Source organism: Sorex araneus, chromosome 6 (genome assembly GCF_027595985.1).
Source record: "Sorex araneus isolate mSorAra2 chromosome 6, mSorAra2.pri, whole genome shotgun sequence".
In the NCBI taxonomy this organism is placed as follows: Eukaryota; Metazoa; Chordata; class Mammalia; order Eulipotyphla; family Soricidae; genus Sorex; species Sorex araneus.
The window spans coordinates 90071943-90094209 of NC_073307.1; the positions used below are offsets into that span (position 1 = coordinate 90071943).

The 22267-nt window shown below is 50.2% G+C and overlaps 1 protein-coding gene across 1 annotated transcript; it reads right to left on the reverse strand.

Moving 5' to 3' along the window:
* Positions 1-231: 231 nt before the first annotated feature.
* On the reverse strand, positions 232-18574 carry MFAP5 (microfibril associated protein 5). The gene is made up of 10 exons (XM_055143065.1): positions 18465-18574; positions 17742-17801; positions 16271-16306; positions 11565-11612; positions 11092-11124; positions 10096-10131; positions 6157-6180; positions 5065-5155; positions 4535-4608; positions 232-1045 (listed from the first exon to the last, which is right to left on the reverse strand). Exons 2-10 carry the CDS (start codon positions 17797-17799, stop codon positions 933-935), a joined length of 513 nt encoding a protein of 170 aa, XP_054999040.1. The 5' UTR covers positions 17800-17801; positions 18465-18574; the 3' UTR covers positions 232-932.
* Between the last annotated feature and the right edge of the window lie 3693 nt (positions 18575-22267).

The window sequence follows — 22267 nt, forward strand, 5'->3', positions numbered from 1 at the left end:
CCCATGAAGACTATTTCTTTGACGCTCTCCCACGAACCATCCCACCCTCCTACCAGAGGTCAGTTTTGAAGACCCTTCTGAGCTTCCCAATCAGGAAACGAAACAGGGACTCATGAGCCTTACAAGTTCTTTATTTGGCCTTTTCCTCCTCTCTGGTTAACTACAGAGTCTGGGTTTAGCAGAAAATATTTTGGCTCGCCAAGAGGACTGTCTAACTTGTACTTGGCTTTGAAGAATTTTGCCGGTTGAGGGCCAAATCCTCCCCCTAAACAAAATATTGGATCTTCTAGGACTGCAAAAAAGGATGACAGTCCACACTGGGGGACGGAAGGGGGTGCCCCCAGCTGCGAGGGGAGGAGGGAGGAGGAATGGAGCAGTCAGGCAGATGTTCAGAAAATTCAAGAAAAACAATTCTGAGTCAAGGGGCCCTTGAAGAAGAAAGGGGGATGAGTCAAAAGAGACCGAGAATCTGCATCAACAGATTTAAGAGTAAATAATTCCCAGTGGGTGCCATTGCACAGCGGGGAGGGCATTTGCGTTGCATGCAGCCAACCCAGGTTCGATCCCCAGCATCCCATTGGGCTCCTGAGCACGGGCAGGAGTAATTCCTGAGTGCAGAGCTTGGAGGAACGCCTGAATATCGCTGGGTGTGACTCCAAAAGCCAAAAAAAAATTGTAAATGATACCTAAAGTTTATTCTACGGAAATGGCACGGGGAGTATTTGCAGAGAAGCCCTCGGTCTACTCCACCTAGGATCCTGAGAAGCAGCCAAACCCAGCGCTAAGAGAGGCTCAAAAAAAAAAAAAAAAAAAGATGGGGAGTAGAGGCAAAAGCAAGACAGGGCAAAGAAACGATTCACGCCGCCCGGAGGAGACCTGCCCAGGACACCCTCTCCCTGCCCCCCAGACAGCTGTCCTGGACTCCTCTCCGGTCACAGACTCCCGGGTCTCTGCAGATCCACGTCTTCGCAGGGTGGGAGTCGGAAGTAGCTGGAGCGGCGGAGCCTGCGGGGCGGGAGGCCGGCCATCTGGCGGCACAGCTCGTCTGGCGGCGACCGTGCGGGAGGAAACACAGGGAGACAGACAGCAGGGACTTAGTGGCGGTTTGGGGTTTTTTGTTTTTAATGTATTTTCTGTGTTTTTTAGGCCATGCATGGGGGTGCCTGGGGGACCCTGCGGTGCTGGGGCTAGAACCCAGGCCACCCACATGCAAAGCATGCGCTCCGGTCCTTTGATCCAGGCCAAAGATTTTTTTTTTAAAAAATTTATTTATTTGATGTTTCGGGGCCATACCTGGCAGCGGTCAGGGCTCACCCCAGGTTCTGTGCTCAGGGGTTACTCCTGGTGGTGGTTGGGGGACTGTATGGGGTGCTGGGGATCAGTCACGTGCAAGGCCAGTGTCCTCCCTGCTGTGCTATCACTCTTGGCCCCACCAGGTCAAGGATTAATTCTTATTTTTAAATTTTTATTTGTATATTATTATTATTATTATTATTGCTTTTTGGGTCACACCTGGTGATGCACAGAGGTCACTCCTGGCTCTGCACTCAGGAATCACTCCTGGCAGTGTTCAGGGGACCATATGGGATGCTGGGAATCAAACCCGGATCAGCTGCGTGCAAGGCAAACCCCCTACTCACTGCTATCGCTCCAGTCCCTTTAATTTTTTTTTCTTTTTCTATTTCCTTTTTCTTTTTTTTCTTTTTTTTTTTTTCTTTTTGGGTCACAACTGTCGATGCACAGGAGTTACTCCTGGCTCTGCACTCAGGAATTACCCCTGGCCATGCTCAGGGGACCATATGGGATTCTGGGATTCGAACCCGGGTCGGCCGCGTGCAAGGCAAATGCCCTACCCACTGTGCTATCGCTCAGTCCCTTTAAATTTTTTTTTAATTGAATCAACGTGAGCTTCAGTTACAAAGCTTTCATGTTTGAGTTTCAGTCATACAATGATCTGACACCCATCCCTCCACCAGTGCACATTTTCTACCACCAATGTCCCTGGTATCCCTTCACTCCTCCAGCCCTTCACCCCATTCCACCCTTCCCCCTGTCTCTATGGCAGACAATTTCCCTCTTTCTCTCTACTTCTCAGTATTATGGTTTGCAATACAGATACTGAGAGGCCATCATGTTTGGTCGTTTATCGACTTTCAGCATGCATCTCCCATCCCGAGCGATCCCTCCAACCATCACTGACTCAGTGATCTCTTCTCTATTCCAGCTGCCTTCTCCCCCAGCTCATGGGGCCAGGCTTCCAACCCTGGAGCAATCTTCCTGCGGACTAAAGATTTAAGGGACACGGGAAACCGAGGTTGAGGGAAAATCTGCTCAGAGCCTTTGTTGTGCTACTTACTCAACATTAATCATTTACTAGAAAGTTTCTTAGCTTTTCTGAGCCTACTGTAAATGCTATTAAAATACCTGCCTCAACAGGGGAGTGAAACCCATAAAATAATGTATGCAAAATGCCTTGCAGAGAACTGGAGGGAGAAAATAGTAGGGAAAGTGCTCGCCTCATGCAACTGAACTGGGTTCAATCTGCTACATCCAATCTGATCCCCCAAACCCCACCCCGAGTGCAGAGCCAAGAGCTAGTCCTGAGCACAGCCTAGCTTGCTTCCCTCCACCAGTACCTCCTCCTCTCCCCCAAAAAGTGTCCTAGCACAGGTCAGCCATAAATGGAAGCTCCTTTTATAGATTGCTGGCTCCTCTTTTATTTTTTTCATTTTGGGTCACACCTGGTGATGCACAGGTCTCACTTGGTGGCTTTGTAATCAGGAATTACCCCTGGTGGTGCTCAGGGGACCCTATGGGATGCTGGGAATCGAACCCGGGTCGGCCGTGTGCAAGGCAAACACCCCACCCGCTGTGCAATCGCTCTAGCCCTGAGGCTCCTCCTTTTATTCAGTACATATTCAATAGCCCACCTCCCCCTAAAAAAAGAGGGGCCGGAGCAATATTACAGCGGGGAGGGTGTTTGCCTTGCATGCGGCCAACCCGGATTCGGATCCCCAGCATCCCATAGGGTCCCCCAAGCGCTGCCAGGAGTAATTCCTAAGTGCAAAGCCAGGAGGAACCCCTGAGCATTGTTGGATGTGACCCAAAAAGCGCGCGCGCGCACACACACACACACACACACACACACACACACACGAGGCCCCATTGTTCAAACTGTCATTCAGTGTTTGTGCCGTGCAAACAGTTGCATGTCCAAATATTCCTCCTTCTGACTCTCAAGGTGCTTCCCTTGCAGGTGGCTCATTCAAGAGTCCTGAGGCCCAAGCCCGGGTTTCCTTCTGCAAAGTTCAGTACTGCTCTGACTCAGGCCCTCGCCCGGGCCGGCTGCTGAGTCAGAAGTGGCCGAGCCTGTGGGGACACAGCAGCCACAGAGTGCACTCGGGGCTGGCCCCGGGGAAGGTGAAAGGTGGGTTTGTTTCCACCGCTCACAGGATACATGACCACAGACCAAAGACCTTGTTTTTCTACTTTCCTCTAGGGTGGCCATTTCTCTGTCAGCCATGTAAATGTTGGGTTCCTGGAATTGGGGGGGATGGGGAGGATGGAGAACCCATTGGAACACTTCAGAACTGGTGACGTTTCAGTCCTATCCAAGCCTTAGCACAGCGGGTCGGGCGTTTGCCTTGCACGCAGCTGACACGGGTTAGATTCCTCCATCCCTCTTTGAGGAGAGCCCGGCAAGCTACCGAGAGTATCCCGCCCGCACGGCTGAGCCTGGCAAGCTCCCCGTGGCGTATATTCAATATGCCAAAAACAGTAACAACGAGTCTCACAATGGAGACACTACTGGTGCCCGCTCGAGCAAATCGATGAACAACGGGATGACAGTGATGCAGTTCAGAGCTATCCAAGCCTTGCTGTCTCTGAATTAGAGGAGTTGTGTGTGTGGATCTGTATGCGTGCACGCAAACATGTATCTTACCTTCTGTGTAAATGCTTATGTACGAACGTGAGTATGTAATCAAATGCGCGTATGTGCATGTTTGTGTGTATGTGAGTACGTGTGTGTCTCTATAGAGACATGAGCTTGGTCGCTGACTAGTCTTGGCTATGTTATGGCTAGCCTGACACGGTTTAGTACCTGGACAAATGACCCTCAGATCTGGTAGGACTCTAGAAAGTTCTGTCTATATGTAAAAAAAAAGATTGTGGGTTATGGTCTAGTTGGAAAAGAATGGGGTACTTTCCTTTGGTTATTTTCTTCTTTTTGGCTTTTTGGGTCACACCCAGTGATGCACAGGGGTTACTCCTGGCTCTGCACTCAGGAATTACCCCGGTGGTGTCAGGGGACCCTATGGGATGCTGGGAATCGAACCCCGGTCAGTTGTGTGCAAGGCAAACGCCCTCCCCGCTGTGCTATCACTCCAGCCCCTGGTTATTTTTATATACTTGGTATATTGGTTATCTGGGGGAACTTGATGGCTGATGGCAGTGAAGGGGGAGCCTTGGGTCTCCCTTAAAGGCAGAGCATGAACCTCTCCTTCACCCATTCCACATCCCGCCCTCACCTCACCTTTCATAGCCTCATGTTCTTTGCAGACCAGCCGGGAACAAATCTCCCTGTTGATGATGTACATGCGGCGCAAGCTGTCATGGGAACATTGAAGCGTGCGGGAAAGAAAGAGGAGAAAAGTTTTGAGAAAGAACGGAGCCTGTGTTTGTTCTTCTAAGGATGCTCAGGTGTACTCCTGGATCCGCACTCAGGAATTTCTCCTGGCAGTGCTCGGGGGACCACATGGGATGCTGGGGGGTCAATGAACCCTTGTCTGCCAAGTGCAAGGCATGCTATCACTCTGCCCCCTGAGGCTGTCTTCTTACTCACAGCTTGCACGTAAGGCAAAAGCATGAAGTCCTTTTTTGTTTGGTTTATTTTGGTGGAATTGGAGCCCAGGCCTCCCACATACCAAGCCAGCACTCTAACCCTGATGCTCTAACCACTGAGCCACATCCATGGCCCCCTGCTCCCCCAAAGAATGGAATTCCACAACGTTCCCCAGTGGCCTGCAGCCTGGTGGGCGTGTGCAGATGCTCCGGGGTCCTTACCTGGTGAAGCACAGCTGAGGGTGGATGCACTGCTTGATGGGTCGGTGCACAGAGTAGAGTCGCGTGCAAGCGAATTTCTCATCCCGACAGTCTGACGAAGCCAAACACAAAAACAGTAGGGAGAAGTACAACACCCAGGAAAGGCAGCCCTGAGGCACCGGAAGGGGAGATGGGGTTGGGGGGTGCCCAGAGCATCTCTGGAAGTCAGGACCATCCTTCCTGCTTGCCAAGGTGGGCAGTAGAAAACCAACTGGAGGGGGCGTCCCTGCCTGGAAGGATAAGTGGGACCCACCTCTGAGGACTCTTGGGGTGTGTGTATGTGTGGTGGTGGTGGGGAACGGGGGTTCCCCCCATTGAAAACATAACACCTCCACTCTGACTTTTTTTTTTTTTTTTTTTTGCTTTTTGGGTCACACCCGGCAAAGCACAGGGGTCACTCCTGGCTCATGAACTCAAGAATTACTCCTGGTGGTGCTCGGGGGACCCTATGGGATGCTGGGATTCAAACCCGGGTCGGCTGCGTGCAAGGCAAACACCCTCCCCGCTGTGCTATTGCTCCAGGCCCTCCACTCTGATTTTTGACTTTGTGTTTGCTTCACACCTGGCTGTGCTCAAAGCTTCCTCCTAGACTTGTGCTCAGGGATCAGTCCTGGCAGAGCTCTGGGGATCAGATGGGGCACATGCAAGGGGTAGGCTTTATATGTTTTGTTTTGCTCTTTGGATCACACCCGGCGATGCTCAGGGCTTACTCCCAACTCTGCAGTCAGGAATTACTCCTGGTGGTGCTCAAGGGAGCATACGGGATGCTGGAGATCAAACCTGGGTTGGCCAAGTGTAATGCAAATGCCCCCCCCCCACCCCACCCCCCCCCCCGTGCTTTCACTCCGGCCCTTTGTTTGATTTATTTTGGTGGAATTGGACCCTAGGCCAGTGCCCTAACTATTCACATTCCGGCCCTGGGGACGGGATGAATGCCATTTATTCTGTCCCTGGGTCCCCCAAATAGTAGAGAGAGATAGCACCATCTCTCCTGAGGCGCCTGAGGACGAGGAAAGAAAAGCTGCAGAGAGAGGCGGGAGACATCTATCTTACCTCCAGTGGCATTTCTGTCGAGTGCTGCGGGAAGAGAGAAACACTCAGTTAGGACTTGGTTCAGGAGTCCCTTCTCCATCACTCATGCCGACTCACCCAGGACCCGTGCAGGGGCCACTATGTAGGAAACGAATGAGTTTACAACTGTTGGTCTAGAATGTGTTTCTTGTTTTGTTTTGTTTTGGTGGTTTTTTTTTTTTTTTTTTTTTTTGCTTTTTTGGGTCACACCGGTGATGCACAGGGGTTACTACTCCTGGCTCTGCACTCAGGAATTACTCCTGGCGGTGCTCGGGGGACCCTATGGGATGCTGGGAATTGAACCCGGCTCAGCCGAGTGCAAGGCAAATGCCCTCCCCACTATGCTATGGCTCCAGCCCCAAGTTTACCATTATTGGGGTGTGGGGGCCACACCTGGCAGTGCTCAGAGCTTCCCCCGGACTCAGCCCTCAGGGATTGCTCCTGGCAAGGCACCAGGACCCAGACGGGATGCCAGGGGTTGAAGCTAGGACAAGGCAAGCAGCTTATCCGCTGTACTATCTCTCTGGGGCCCTCACAGTTCATAATCTTTAACGGGTTCTAAATGAAGCCCCCAGGGCTGGAGCAATAGTATAGCGGGTAGGGCGTTTGCCTTGCACAAGGCCAACCCGGGTTCAGATCCCAGCATCCCATATGATCCCCTGAGCACCGCCAGGAGTAATTCCTGAGTGCAGAGCCAGGAGTAACCCCTGTGCATTGCCGGGTGTGACCCAAAAAGCAAAAAAATAAAAAATAAATAAAAAGGAAGCCCCCAAGGAGCTTTTTTTTTTTGTCTCCACAACTTTGATGAGGAATCAGAATTTGGCTTTTCTCCACTTTCCTGGAGAGTTGGGACCTTCATTGTGCCATATCTCATTGGGGGTCGTACCGTATCTCATTAGGGGTTGGCAAGGAGCAAGTTTAATGGGATACACAGGCAAGAAGTGTCAGGCCCAGAAGAATGTCACTGGAAAGCTGAAGGAAGAAAAAGATCATATGCAGCAGTGTCTTTTTTTTTTTTTTTTACTTTTGGGATCACACCCAGTGATGCTCAGGGGTTCCTCGTGGCTCTGCACTCAGGAATCACTCCTGGCGGTGCTTGGGGGACCTTATGAGATGCAGTTGCGTGCAAGGCAAATGCCCTGCCTGCTGTACTATTGCTCCAGCCCCAACAGTGTCTTCTTACAGCCACACACATTTCTCCTCTAGAAGTTCTGAGTCATCAGAGATTCTTGGGTGGCATTGCTGGTTAAAGATCTTGAGAGTGGGCCCGGAATGATAGTCCAGAGGGGAGGGCGTTTGCCTTGCATGCCACTGACCCACGTTTGATCCCCGGCATTCCATAGGGTCCCCTGAGCACCGCCAGGAGTAATTCCTGAGTGCAGAGCCAGGAGGAACCCCTGAGCATTGCCGGGTGTGACCCAAAAAGCCAAAAAAAAAAAAAAAAAAAACAACCCAACATCTTGAGGGGACATAGCCAGTTGGAAACCTGACCTAGGGGCCGAGTTTGTAGAGAGGAGAACAAGGCAAGGAGTAAGATGAGTTTTAGGGAAAGACTAATGATGGGGAGATGTTAGAACACCACTGGAAAAGTTGCTCGTAGACAGGACATGATAGTAACTAGGTTTTCTCCTTGTTCCCCTGGTTTTAGTATCCTATGACTTCTGCTTGGACCAGTTGACGTTCGCTGTCCACCTCCAGCGCTGCAGCTTCTTGCTCGGCTTGGCCTGCCTGCCCCTCCTCGACAGGTAAGCCCGTTTCCTCACCCTCACTGGCGGTCTCACAGGCACTGGTTTGAGTTAGTTAGGGTCCTGCAGTTTGGGAGTGCGGGCAGGAAAAGCTGGGTGCATTCAGGAGAAAGTGAATTTGGTGATTTTGTTTGTTTGTGGGTTTGTGATTTGCTTCGCTGTGTTGTGAGTGGGAGGGAAATGTGTCGTCGATGTTGGCATCCTGCCGGACTCACCTGATCCCTGGGAACTTGGGGAAACCCTAGCAAAAAAAAAACCCCAAAAAACCTTGGGTTTTTTTCCTGGGGGAGTGGGATGGGAGAGGGGCTTATTCCTGGTTCTGATGTTAAAGATCACTCCTGGTGAGGCTCTTTGGACCATTTGCGGGAATCGAACCCAGGTCAGCTGTATGCAAGGCAAGCACCTACCCACTGTCCTATTGCTGTGACCCTCAAAGCTCTTTCTTATTGTGCTTTGGGGAAAAAGTTTATAGGGGAGCTGATGTTTACGGTTACTGTACCCCCCAACATCAAAGTCCCTAAGACATCCCTGACTCCTGTCATATATATATATATATATATATATATACATATATTTTATTTGTTTTGGGTCACATCTGGCGATGCTCAGGGGTTTCTGAGGGTTTGCTCAGGTGCAAGGCAAATGCTCTCCCCACTATACTATCACTTTGACTTCTAATTGGTATTTTGAGATGGCCCAGATTTGGGTAACAGGGGGTGAAGGTATCAGCAACGGGTTGGTTTTTCCCCAACTGTCTCTCTCTTTCTAGAAAATTTCTTTTGCATCCAGGTGATTCTGATGTTCACCCTGCACCTCAGCCCATCCCTTTCTTCACGCTCCTTGCGTCTGTTCACTGGAGCCCCTTCTCCTTGTCTTCCAGGAAACAACTCGGCCTAGGTGTTCTCCAGAAAAGCGTTTTTTCATAGTTTGCATTTTCTGCATGAATACATCTCAATAGACGTTTCTACTTTATACCTCCACATACCATCTCGGGGTGTGTTTCTCCTTGCCTTAGTCCAACGACCATTTAAACATTCATCTTAATTCTACTTCTTAATAATATTAGTCATGTATGGACACAGTAAGAGATACGTTATGAAGGTAGAGAAATATCACCCGAAGCACCCTCAAGGTCAACAATCGACGAGGTCACACAGCTATTGACTGCCTCCCTTTCGCCCCTTAATGCAATTCTTCATCTGTGAACATGAGGGGAATGTGTGTGTGTGTGTGCGCGCGTGCGTGTGTGTTTGTATGCACGTGTATGCGCGTATTTCTGGACTTCTCTGACAGCTTTTTTCTGTTTGCACAATATTGCCCTTATTTATTTTTTTACACCTAACCCTCAGAACATGGTACTAAGGACGCACCTTAGGAAGAGCAGCAGAGGACAGAGTATGGGGAATGGGTGTGTAGCTTTCATGCCTTCTCCAGGGGTGTTGTTCTGTGATGTGTTCCCCATGTGTTCCCCAGCCCACTCTTAATTCCCCACCTGCTTTGGTTTTTATTTTCCCCTTTTCTGGGTCACACCCAGCGATACTCAGGAGTTGCTCCTGGCTCTGTACTCAGGAACTACCTCTGGCGGTGCTCGGGGGACCATATGGGATGCTGGGAATCGAACCGGGTTGGCCGCGTGCAAGGCAAATGCCCTACCCACTGTTTGAATACGGTATAACTGAGACATAAACCTGAGAACTCTATAACTTTCCACATGGTGATAAAATAAAATTTAAAAAAATTTTAAAAAATGCCCTACCCACTGTGCTATCGCTCCATCCCCGATATTTTTATATATTCTTATTGGTATATGTGTGTGCATGGTGTCAGGGATCGAACCCAGGCCATCACGCTTGCCAAATAAGCTCTCCACCACTGACTAATAACCCCAGTCCCCTATATTTTATGAAATGTTATAAAACATAATCTTTTATAAAATATGATTTTATAAAATATAGACTAACTGCCAGCACTGTTTTCTTTTCCTTGTGGAGGGGAAAGAAGAGCGTCAGTAACAGAAATTGAAGTGTCTTATTTAGGACCACAAACTCAATGAATGGCACTGTCTTGCGTCATGTCCTATCTGTCTGGGGGTTCTTCTCCGGTGGTCCTGCCCTCGTGGGCTCTGGGCAAAGCCCAGAGTGGCCCCATTGCTCTGGGATCCCAGATCTGAACTCACCCAGGTCATCTGTGGAAGGCTCGAGATCGGCCAGAACTGAAAAGGCACAAAACAGCATGTGTGAGGAGGACTTTGAACCGGCAAGGGGGGGGCAGAGGAGAACCGGTGAGTGGAGACAGAACAGGGCATAGGAAGGCCAGGACGGGGCTTGTGTGTATGTCCATTCTAGGTTACTTTTTTTCTAAGTTAATCTAAGTAAAAATTTTAGGGGAAAGACTAGATGTAGTTAACATTTGGAAGCCTTTATTCCAAATTTATTTATTTATTTAAATTTTTTTTTCTGCTTTTTGGGTCATACCTGGCGATGCACAGGGGTTCCTCCTGGCTCTGCACTCAGGAATTACTCCTGGCGGTGCTCAGGGGACCCTATGGGATGCTGGGAATCGAACCCGGGTCAGCCGCATGCAAGGCAAATGCCCTACCTGCTGTGCTATCACTCCACCCCTATTTATTTATTTTTTTGCTTTTTGGGTCACAGATGGAAATGCACAGGAGTTCCTCCTGGCTCTGCACTCAGGAATTACTCCTGGAGGTGCTCAGGGGACAATATGGGATGCTGGGAATCAAACCTGGGTCGGCCACGTGCAAGGCAAACACCCTACCAGCTGTTCTATTGCTCCAGTCCCTGGAAGCCTTTATTATCTAGATCTTAAATCATCTATTAATCCTCTTCCCCACCCCACCCCCCTGCCTTTTATTTAGTGAACTAAGGGACCTCTCTTTTCCCCTTATAATTATAATAGTACACCCACCATTTCTCTAGCCCATTCTCAGAATTAAGAAAACAGGGATCAGCGCAACATCTAGACTCAAATCAGTGAATATTCCCAAGAATCATTCCTTTTGGAGAAGGGTGAGGGGCTTGGGCCATACCCCATGGTGCTCAAGGACTATTCCTAGTTCTGTGCTCAGGAATGACCCTCGGCAGTGCCCAGGCGACCATACGTGGGTCTCCCGCAGGTGAGGCAAGGGCCTTGGGCCACAGAGAAAACTTACCCGTTTCATCGGTTGCGGGATCATTCACCAGATCTGCAAAGAGGTGCAAGGAATGAAACTGCCAGTAGGAAAGTAGCAGAAGGAAGGAAACGGGAATGATGGCTTTAAAAGAAGGAAAGGAAAACTAACGCAACTGCGGTTGCAGACACTGGGCAGAGAGAGAAAGAAACAGGGAGTGATCACAGGCTTGTATGTGTTCACCTAAGAGTGTGCATGTCAGATCGATGTGTGTCGCCAGAAAGTCGTCTTTACGACATCTGTCTTGCTCTTCAACGGTTTAGTTTGTTCTTTGGGGAATTTTGCCACCATCCACAGTAGCCCATGCACCCAACACCTGTCCTGCAGGAATTCAGAGCAAGCACCCACCAACCTTCTTTCTAGTCTTCACTTGTCTTGGCTTTTGTCCTCCATCCCTTTATTCCCCAGTTTGAAAACACAAACCAAATACAGTTTTTTAAAGAAGAATGACTTACTAGGATCTTCTGTGAATACCTCGGGAGTCGCTGTAGTTGCATCATTGTCTAGAAGTGGGGGATTAAAAAAAAAAAACAGCATTGTGAGACTTTGATGACCCTCTCTCAAGCTTGCATAGCTACCCCTCAGCCTGCTGTTAGTGGAATTGTTTAGCTGGTTCCATTGTCTTTGTTTTTGCTTGTAACCAAATTCCTTTTGCTGGTGGTGCTTGGGGGACCCTATGGGCCGAGTGCAAGGCAAATGCCCTCCCTACTATACTATTGCTCCGGCCCCAAGTTTTTCTTTTTTGGAATTAGACTTTGATTTGCTAGCAGGACTGAGATGATTTCATTGTCCTTAAACTTAGCTAATGTGGGCTTACCTAAGTAGCAGCCTGGTGGAAATCCCCGTTTACACAGATGATAAAAGTTGAGTATCAAGATGGCAATGATTTACTCAAAAATCACTGAGCTTATTCATAGTCACATGACTCGGGAACATTATGAGCTTCTATATATAATCGATTTCATGGGATGTCAATGTGCTGATAGGCTTACACCCGAGCATTGCCAAAAGGAGACTTAGCTATCTGATGCCCAGTGAGCAAATGCTTTGCGTGCAGTTGATTACAGGAAAATCAAAGGTCGGGAGGGATCTTGAAGCGGAAGCTATTAGGAAAGCACTAAAAAATCTGTAAATGAAGTCTTTCTTAAAACAGTCTCTACTTGAAAAACCATGACGCGTGGGAGCAGGGCAATAAGATAGTGGATAGGGCACTGTTGCACACAATTGACCCAGGTTCAATCCCTGGCATCCTATAAGGTCCCCTGAGCACCGCCAGGAGTAATTGCTGAGTTCAGAGCCTGGAGTAACCCCTGAGCATCTCCAGGTATGACCCAAAAGCAGTGAGTAAATAAATAAATAAATAAAATTCAAACCACAAGGCAGCATCAGCACCGACATATTTACGAGCTGCTGTATTCCTTCACGGACAGGTTAAGCCATTAATCAGTTTTAACCACCAGGGCTTGATGAATTCCCAGACCTTGCCTTCCTTGCCTTTCTAAAAAACTTGTCTAGGAGATTTATTTTTTAATTTTATTTATTTATTTATTTATTTATTTTGCTTTTTGGGTCACACCCGCCAAATGCACAGGGGTTACTCCTGGCTCTGCACTCAGGAATCATTCCTGGCTCATGCACCAGGAATTACCCCTGGCGGTGCTCAGGGGACCCTATGGGATGCGGGGAATTGAACCCTGGTAAGCCACTTGTAAGGCAAACGCCCTCCCCGCTGTGCTATTGCTCCAGCCCCTTATTTTATTATATTATTATTATTATTATTATTATTTGCTTTTTGTTCTCTAGGAGATTTAAATCTGGTGAGAGTAGCACTGGATTCCATTGACTGATCATTTAAGTTTCTTTTGGTTTTGGGGCCACCTTCAGCTGTGCTCAGGAATTACTCCTGGCTTTGTGCTCAGGGATGATTCCTGGTGGGGCTACAGGGATCGAACCTAGGTGGGCAGTGTGCTAAGCAGTCACCCTGCCTGCTGTATTATCATCTCTCCAAAGCAGAAATTAAACAACCCCTTTAAAAAATGTTTGAGCTACACCCTGCAGTACCCAAGGGTACTCCCGACTCTTAAACTAGCCCCTCACATCTGGACTGAAGTCAGGGCCCCCTACATGCAAAACAGGAATTCAAAGGGGATCCATCTCTCTAGCCCCAAATACAAATCTTTAAAAAATCATTTCTATGCTTACTGCTTTATCTTCTTAAAATTCTAGATAGGGGCCCGTGGGATAGTATAAGAGGTAGTGCATTTGCCTCACATGCGGCTGACCCAGGTTCAATCCCCGGCACCCCATAGGGTCTCCCCAGCACCGCCAGGAGTAATTCCTGAGTGCAGAGCCAGGAGGAACCCCTGAGCATCGCTGGGTGTGACTCCAAGTAAAAAGAAAAAAATTCTAGATGGTCTAGAGTGATGACTCTTGCATGAGAAGCCCAGGGTTCAATGCCCAGCACCGTATGGTACCTAGATCACTTCCAGGAGTGACTGTCCAAGCACTCCTGGAAGTCAGGAATAGTCCTGGAGTCAGGAATAGTCCCCATGCACTGCTAGGCATGGCCCAGAAACCAACACACACACACACACACACACACACACACACACACACACACACACACAATTCTAAATAGGAAGTCATCAGATCTAGCCAGTGAGATAGTACAGGGTAGGGTGCTTGCCTTGCATGCGGTTGACCCAGGTTTGATTTCAGGCATCACATATGGTCCCCAGCATGAGCCAGGTGTAAGCCCCGCGCATCACCAGGTATACCCCCAACAAACAAACAAAAAAAGCAAAAAAATAAAAAAAGAAATAAAAGAAAGCAAGTCATCAGCTAAGAGAAAGGACAAAGTAAGCGTTTTACGTTTTGGGGTTTTTTTGGCTTTTTTTTTTTTCAGTTTTCAAATCTGGATCTGCTCCAGTCCCAAGGGGAATTTGAAAAATCACTGACCCAAACCATTCTGGAATCTCTGCACGGGGGAATGGAGTCCCTCCAGGGTGTAGCCCGAGCCTGCCCTGGCTCTCAGCACATTCCTATCCAGCTGCTCACACCATCGGATGCAGAGCCAGAGCCCGGGAGGGTCGGGGCCTGCCCCCGCCTCCGCGTTTTCAGGCCTCTGTCTCGGGCACCTTTCTCTTTTCTTTTTTTTTTTTTTCTTTTGGGTCACACCTGGCGATGCTCAGGGGTTACTCCTGGCTCTGCACTCAGGAATCACCCCTAGCAGTGCCCAGGGGACCATATGGGATACTTGGAATCGAACCCGGGTTGGCCACGTGCAAGGCTAATGCCCTACCCACTGTACTAGCTCCAGCCCCTCAGGCACCTTTTTCATAAGCTCTTGCTGGGAAAAGGCTTGTTCTCCCACCTCAAGACCCTCTTTTGCCACTTGCGGGCCCATTCCCGCTGTGCTCAGGGCTACCTCCTGGTTCTGTGCTGAGAGGTCATTCGTGCCAGGCCTCTCTGTGGTACTGCATCCTGAACCCGAGTCTGCCGCAGGCAGAGCAAGTGCACGCCACTTGTACTAGATGGAGGAGCAGCTCATGAAAAGGATTCTTTTTTAATTTTGGGGATATATTCTGGGGTTTTCATGGGGATGCTCCCCCAAAAGCACTCAGGGAACCATGTGGTGTCAGGGATTGAACCTGGAGCTCCCACATGCAAAGGATGTGCTCTGACTGCATGAGCCCTGTCCCCAGCCCCTGACAGCACTCTAAAGAAATAATAAAAGAATCTCCATATGGTATTTCTGTGGGTAAGCATCCCAGGGGCTTGGCATATAGCAATAAATTCCTTGCCATTAATCCTGGTTCTGAGTAGCGTCAGGAGTGATGCCCAAGAATCCAAACTAAAAAAAAAAAATTTTTTTTGCTTTTTGGGTTACACCCGCTGATGTAATGCACAGGACTTACTCCTGGATTTTCACTCAGGAATTACTTCTGGCAGTGCTCGGAGGACCTATGGGATACTGGGAATCAAACCCAGGTCAGCTGCGTGCAAGGCAAACGCCCTACCTGCTGTTCTATCACTCCAGCCCCATCCGAACTAAATTTTAGAAAAACATCCAAAAGTAGGATTTCTGTTTGTTCTGAGACTTTACTCTGGGGGAGGTCTGTAAGAACCCAGGCCAGCTGATTGCGTAGCAAAGGCCCCACCCGCTGTACTATTGGTTGATTTTTTTTTTTTTTTGGTTGATTTTTTGACCCATTAATGGATAGTCTTCTTGGCAAATATGTTATTTATTTCTTGCTTTTATTTGGTCAGTTTCCAAACTGGCAGAGCTCAGAGGCTACTCCCAGCTTCATGCTGTTTTCTGGTACTTGGGGACTATGCAGTTCTAAGAATTCAATCGAGAACCCGGAGTGATAATACAGTGGGGAGGGCGTTTGCCTTGCATGCGGCCACCCAGGGTTCCATCCCCGGCATCCCATATGGTCCCAGGAGCATCACCAGGAGTGATTCCTGAGTACCAGAGTAGGAGTAATCACTGAGTATCACCAGGTGTGACCCAAAAAGCAAAAAAAAAAAAATTTTTTTTAAAGAATTAAACAAAGACTTCTTGCCTGCGAAGCAGGTTTGCTTAGGTTGTTAGACAGCCCTGAGATCTCAGATTCTGGAGGAGATTGTTAGAGGAGGGGAGTTTGGGCCATACCTGGTCTTGCTCGGGCATTTTGTTTGTTTGCTTGTTTGGGGACCATACCCATTGATGCTCAGGGTTTACTACAGGCTCTGGACTCAGTGAATAGTACCATGTGAGGCAAACACCCTACCTGCCATACTATCAGGCCGTACTTCTGAGCAATCTGAACAATCAGGGGTCACTCCTGGCAGTGCCCTGGAGATCATAGTGTTGCTGAGGGTTGGACCACGGCTAGTCAGATACAAAAATACTTAACGATTTTTTTTTTAGATGGGAAGAGTGGGAAGTGGGGGGTGGACCACATCAGAAGCATTCAGGGTTTACTTTTGGTTCAGTGCTCAGGGATCATTCCTGGCAGTAACCAGGGAACCGAGTGGGATGCTGGCAGCATCCAAGGTCAGCGCCTTACCTGCTGTCCTGTCTTGCTGGGCCCACGATCAATGGCTTAACTCTGACCCCTCACTTGCAGTATTTAGTCAAAATCCTATCAGAGCCCAGATCCAGGGGTTCACCTACCTCCTCGTTGACCACTGACCCCTAGGGGTGTCCATTCTGTACCAAAGGAAAGAGAAAAGAGAATGTGAGAGATTCCCGGCCTCCACCCCCAAGCAGGGCCCCGCCAGAAGATCCAGAAGAAGTGAGGTCCCATGGGTGATGTTTTCTCCCCGTTCTCTTTCAGGGGAGCAGGGAGAGAATGATTTGGGCAGTGCGACAGACAAATGGGGTACAGATAAAACATCCCCAGAGATAAGTTTCTGAACCCAAACCTCCAGAATACTTTTCTTTTCTTTCTTTTTTTTTTTTCTTTTTGGGTCACACCCAGCGATGCCCAGGGGTTAACTCCTGGCTCTGCACTCAGGAATAACTCCTGGTGGTGCTCAGGGGACCATATGGGATGCTGGGAATCAAACCCGGGTCGGCCGCATGCAAGGCAAACGCGCTCCCCGCTGTGCTATCACTCCAGCCCCCAGAATACTTTTCTGACTCTATTTCTCTAAAGGCCTGGGGTCTTGTTCCCCCAAGAGGGCCAGTGGGTTTCCTCACCTTCCCTGCTTCCCCGCCAACTGGCTGCCCGGAGCCACCTAGAGCAAGGGTCTCACAGTCTCTCTGTCTCACAGTCTCTCTGGCACCATGAGGGAAGACTGAGATCTCTTTGAAATCCCAGACTCACTTTCTCTGTGGACCCTTTTCTAGCTATGGGGGGCCCAGCTGATGTTTGCTGTGGGGGCCAAGCTAACACAATGGATCTGTGTGGTGGAGGGTTAGATGCTTTGGTGCTCAGTGGCTCCTCCTGGTGGCGTGCTCGGGAATGAATCCTGGTGCCGGGGATTGAACCGGGACCAGCCATACCTCCCTCTGATCTTTCCATGGGATTTGAATTTGATTGGGTTTCTAGATCTCTGATGCTTAATCTCTTTCCCCCGGGGTGCTTGTGGACGCCTGCTCTGTGTGGTGACACACACTTGTCTTGGATGCAGGTATTTGAGCACTGGTGGTGCTCAGCGATTACTCCGGCCTCTGTGCTCAGAAGCCCTTTCTGGTGCCCAGGGATCAAACCAGGCTCAAGTCACGTAGAAGACGCTTGCTTAGCCCCTGTCCTACTCCTCCAGCTCCAAGGCTCATGCACTTGCATGCCTTTGCACGGCCCCCTCAGAACTTCCCATTCCTTCTCCAGAGCAGATTCGTCACCTCAGGCCGCCCCCTGCCCTTGCTTTGGGTGCCAGATCTGCTCTTCCTTGGTCTTTCTGGGGGTTTTGTTTTGGTTCTTGGCCACACCCAAATGCTCAGGGGTTTCTTTCTCCTGGCTCTGCCCTCGGGGTTTTCTCTTGGCAGTGCTCTGTGCAAGCCAAGCACCCTGCCTGCATCCTAGCCTCCAGCCCTCTCCCCTCGACCTCCATGGCCAGCATTTCTCCCCGCCCCCCTACTTCCCTCACCCCGCCCACCCCGCCTGCCCCCTGCGGATGGCAGAGAGGCAGAGGGGACTCACCTGCAGGGATGAAGAGGGCGGTGAGGAGCAGCAGCACCCTGGGTCCCGAGCGCAGCATTCCTAAGGGACAAGAGGAGTGCAGAGGGCTTGATGCCAGGGGGCAGGTGGGTTGGGGGTGACGGGGAAGGGGGGTCTCTTCCGGAGCTTTTTTGGCTCCCCCCGCCCATGAACAATCCTCTCTCCGTTCTCTCTCCTGTCATTCCTCCAAGGGAGGCCTTGCTGCTCATTTAATATTTGGTGGCTTGGAGGGGTGGTGGTGGCGGTGACATGGGGCCACCTCCAGCGGGGCACACGGCTTCCTCCTGGTGGGGCTCGGGAGACTCTCGGCAGTGCCCCGAGTCAGCCTGGGTCAGCCACATGCTATGCAAGTGTCCTCCAGCCAACCTATCTCTCCAGCCCCCTGCGATTCATTATTTATTTTTTTATTTATTTATTTACTTATGTTTATGCTCCTAATTCCTTTCTACTGAGTCACAGGAGCGTGATCCTAGATGGCTACACTCCCAGCAGTGGTCTCTGTCGGCCCCGTGGTTGCATCTCCCCTTTGGATGTCTCTTGCCTCTTCCTGTCATCACATCTCAATTGCATTCTAAGTCCAGTGACATGGACTCTGCCCCCCTCCCCCCCACACACAAACACAGACACACACACACTCATGCATGCATGCATGCACACACACACAGGCACGCACACTCTGGCCACTGGAGGCATTTGTACACTCACTGTCCGATGGTCGGCTCCTTGCGCTGAATCCTTTGGCGACCGAATGTGTCGTTTCTCCTCACGCCGCTCCCACACTGGCTGGGAAATAAGATGAACAAGCCACTCCCTGGGAAGGACTTCCAATTTGGCCTCCTCTGAAACTATGAGATGAGGGAGAGAGAGAGAGAGAGAGAGAGAGAGAGAGAGAGAGAGAGAGAGAGAGAGAGAGCCCGGAGGAGTTCAATGCAGTTACAGTGAGAGAGGGATGGAGGAACTCAGTCATTCACAGCATCCCACCCTCATTCCAAAGCTGATGACCACATTGGTGAGAATCAGCAGCTCCCTCGAAGCTTGGCCCGAACTCCCAGCCTCTCCCGCTGCCCCCCCCAGGAATCTCTTTCAGTCTCTAAGTTTGCCCCCAAACTTGCCTTTCACGTTGCCTTGGGTTCCTTCACTAAGTAATTCCATCTTGTCCTCTAAGTTCATTTTGTGTTGTTTGGGGCCCCCACCCAGCCCTGCCCGGGACTTTTCCTTCCTGCCTCTGTGCTCAGGGATCACTCTTGGCTCTAGCCCCTGGACCATATCTGGATGCAGGGATCAACGAACGCTGCATTGGCCACGTGCAAAACCAGCACCTTTCCTGCTTTGCTGTGGCTCTGGCCCTGTCTTTAAAGGTTTAATGTACGATGCCAGTTTTATACCTCTCTTTGTATGTATCTCTCCATACTTTCTTTCTTTTTTTTTTTTTTTTGCCTTTTGGATCACACCCGGCAATGCTCAGGGGTTACTCCTGGCGGTGCTATGGGATGCTGGGAATCGAACCCGGGCCGGCCGCGTGCAAGGCATACACCCTACTCGCTGTGCTGTTGCTCCACCCCTGATACTCCATACTTTCTTCCCTTTTCTCACTTTTTTCCCCAGCATTCGTCTCTTAATACAACAATTCCTTTGTTTCTCTGTGCTTCCCAAAATACTGTCTCTCCCTTTTCTCTCCTTGTCCCCCACACCTTCAATCTTCATGCCACTTGCCCCCCCTCCACACCCACGTGCCAAATCTTACATATTTCTATAGACAAATATGAGTTTATTCCAAAGGGAGATTATCTGTCTAAGAGTTTGGAAAAGTTAAAGCACACAGAACCTCCCAGTCTTCTGACATGCTTCCCCAGAGTGGAGGAGCTCGGGGCTGGAGGGGAAAGAGTACAGTGGGTTTGGGCTTGCACACACTTACCCGAACCCTCTCCCTGGCTCTGTATAGGGTCTTCCAAGAACCACGAGCATTTATCCCTGAGCCAGGAGTAAGCCCTGAGCCCTGCCCTGTGTGGCCCCCAAACCAAAATAAAACCCAAACCCAGAGTGAAAAATACTGAAAGGAGATGTCATCTGTATTTGGTCTTTGACTTTGTTTAAACTCACATCAAGAATATTGGTTTCCAGGGGCTGGAGCAATAGCACAGTGGGGAGGGCGTTTGCCTTGCATGAGGCCAACCTGGGTTCGATTCCCAGCATCCCATATGGTCCCCTGAGCACTGCCAGGAGTAGTTCCTGAGTGCAGAGCCAGGAATAACCCCTGTGCATCGCCGGGTGTGACCCAAAAAGTAAAAAAAAAAAAAAGAATATTGGTTTCCAGCCCAGAGCGAGGATACAGTGGGGAGGGCTTTTGCCTTGCTTGTGGCCAACCTGGGTTCGATCCCCAGCATTCCATACAGTCCCCCAACAACCGCCAGGAGTAACTTTTGAGTACCGAGCCAGGAGAAACTCCCGAGCATTGCTGGGTGAGCATACCTCCCCCACAAAACACTGGGGGCGGGGGGTTGGTCCAGGTTACTCATGGGTCTGTATTCAGGAATTCTGACACTGCTCAGGGTGGGGGGTGCGGGACCATGTAGGTGCCAGGAATTGAACCCAGGTGGGCTGCATGCAAAGCAAGTGGTGTACCTGCTGTACGAACTCCAGCCCCTGCTTTCCAGAATCTTAAGGACCAAATGTTTCAACACACTTGGGCTCCAAGTTCATCCTGATTGGCTTGTCCTTCATAGATTGCGTTTCCTCTGATGCAGGAATTCTTTTCTTTTATTTTCTTTGCTTTTGGGTCACACCTGGCAATGCTGAGGGGTTCCTCCTGGCTCTGCACTCAGGAATTACTCCTGGCGGTGCTTGGGGGACCCTATGGGATGCTGGGAATCGAATCCGGGTTGGCTGCATGCAAGGTAAATGCCCTACCCACTGTGCTATCGCTCCAGCTCCTGATGCAGGAATTCTAAAGACCTTACGAGTGTGCTTCTTCGAGGGAATCCTCGCGTGTCCATCGTGTAAGCATCTCCACTTAGTCAGGAATAAGCCTGAAACACAGAAACTCCAGCTGAGGGGCCAAAGAGACAAGAGTACAGTGGGAAGGCGCTTGCCAAGCACATGGTAACTCGGTTTCGATAATCCAGCACCACTTTCTGTCGGGAGAGATCCCTGAACACAGAGCCAGAAGCAAACCCTGAGCACTACTGGGTGTGGCTCAAGAGGGGAAAAAAAAAAGAAGAGAGAGAAGAGAGGGAGGTGGGGAGAAAGAAGCTCAGACGTGAACGTGGTAGACCTCCTGCACACTGCAAGCTCGCCCCTTAGATGCAGCGTGTATTTCCTGGGGGGGGTGGGGGTAGAGGACAGGTCGGCAGAGTAGATAATATGAACAGGTGACAGACTAGGAGAAAGAGTGAATTGAGGCCAGAGCAATAGTACCGCAGGTAGCATGCTTTCCTTGCATGCGGCCAACCTGGGTTCAGTCCCCGGCACCCTATATGGTCCCCCGAGCACCGCCAGGAGTAATTCCTGAGTGCAGAGCCAGGAGGAACCCCTGAGCATCGCCGGGTGTGACCCAAAAAGCAAAAAAAATAATAATAATAAAAAATGAGGAAAGAGTGAATCATGAGAGGAAAGAAGGAATAAAGGAGAGAGGAGGGGGTAGGGAGGGAGGAAGAAAGGAAGGAAGGAAGAGGAAGAAGGGAAGAAAGGGAAGAAAGGGAAGAAGGAAAAGGAGGAAGGAAAGAGGGAAGGACAAAAGGAGGAAGGAAGGAGGGAAAGAGGGAAGGATGGTAGGAAGGAAGGGAGGAAGGGAAAGGGAAAGGGGATAGGACATAGGGGACAAGGAAAGAAAGAAAGGAGGAAAAGGGAAGGAAGGATGGAAGAATGGAAGGGAGGAAAGAAATGAAGGAAAGGGAGGAAGGAAAGAAGGAAGGAAGGAAAGGAAGGTGTGTATAAGGAGAGGGAAAGAAGAAAGCTCAGGATGACTCAAAACTGAACCAACAGTAGCACCTCCCTGGGCACCGGGCGAGCTCTAAACATTCCTGTGAGACCCGGGATTCTGCCCGGCCCCAGCTGCCTCCCCACAGCCCCCAGCTCTTGCATCTGCTGTGGAGGGTGGGGGAGGAAAGCCAGCAGAGCAGATGCTCCCAATGCCAGGAGACGAAAGGCAGGAGGTGGAGGGAGAGGGGGACAGCGGCCCAGGGCAGCACCCAGACCGTCTGAGCCCAGAGCTAACTCATGTTTTCCACGCAGCTCAGACAGATGGGGGCTGAACTCGGGCCAGTCCTCTGGCAGGCCCAGCTATGACCTCAGTGCGGGCCTCGAGGGGAGGGAGGAGGGGGCGCTCTCCTGGGGTCCTGGAGGGAGTCTGAATCAGGGCAGGGAAATTGGAACAGCATGTTCCGAGAGAGGACGAAAGGCAGAGGGGACAGAAGGAGAGGAAGCCGGCAGGCCACTGGGGGGGGGGGGGGAGGAGGGAGGACCATGAGCAGGAATGCCCGCAGACATTTTCTATCTATCTATCTATCTAT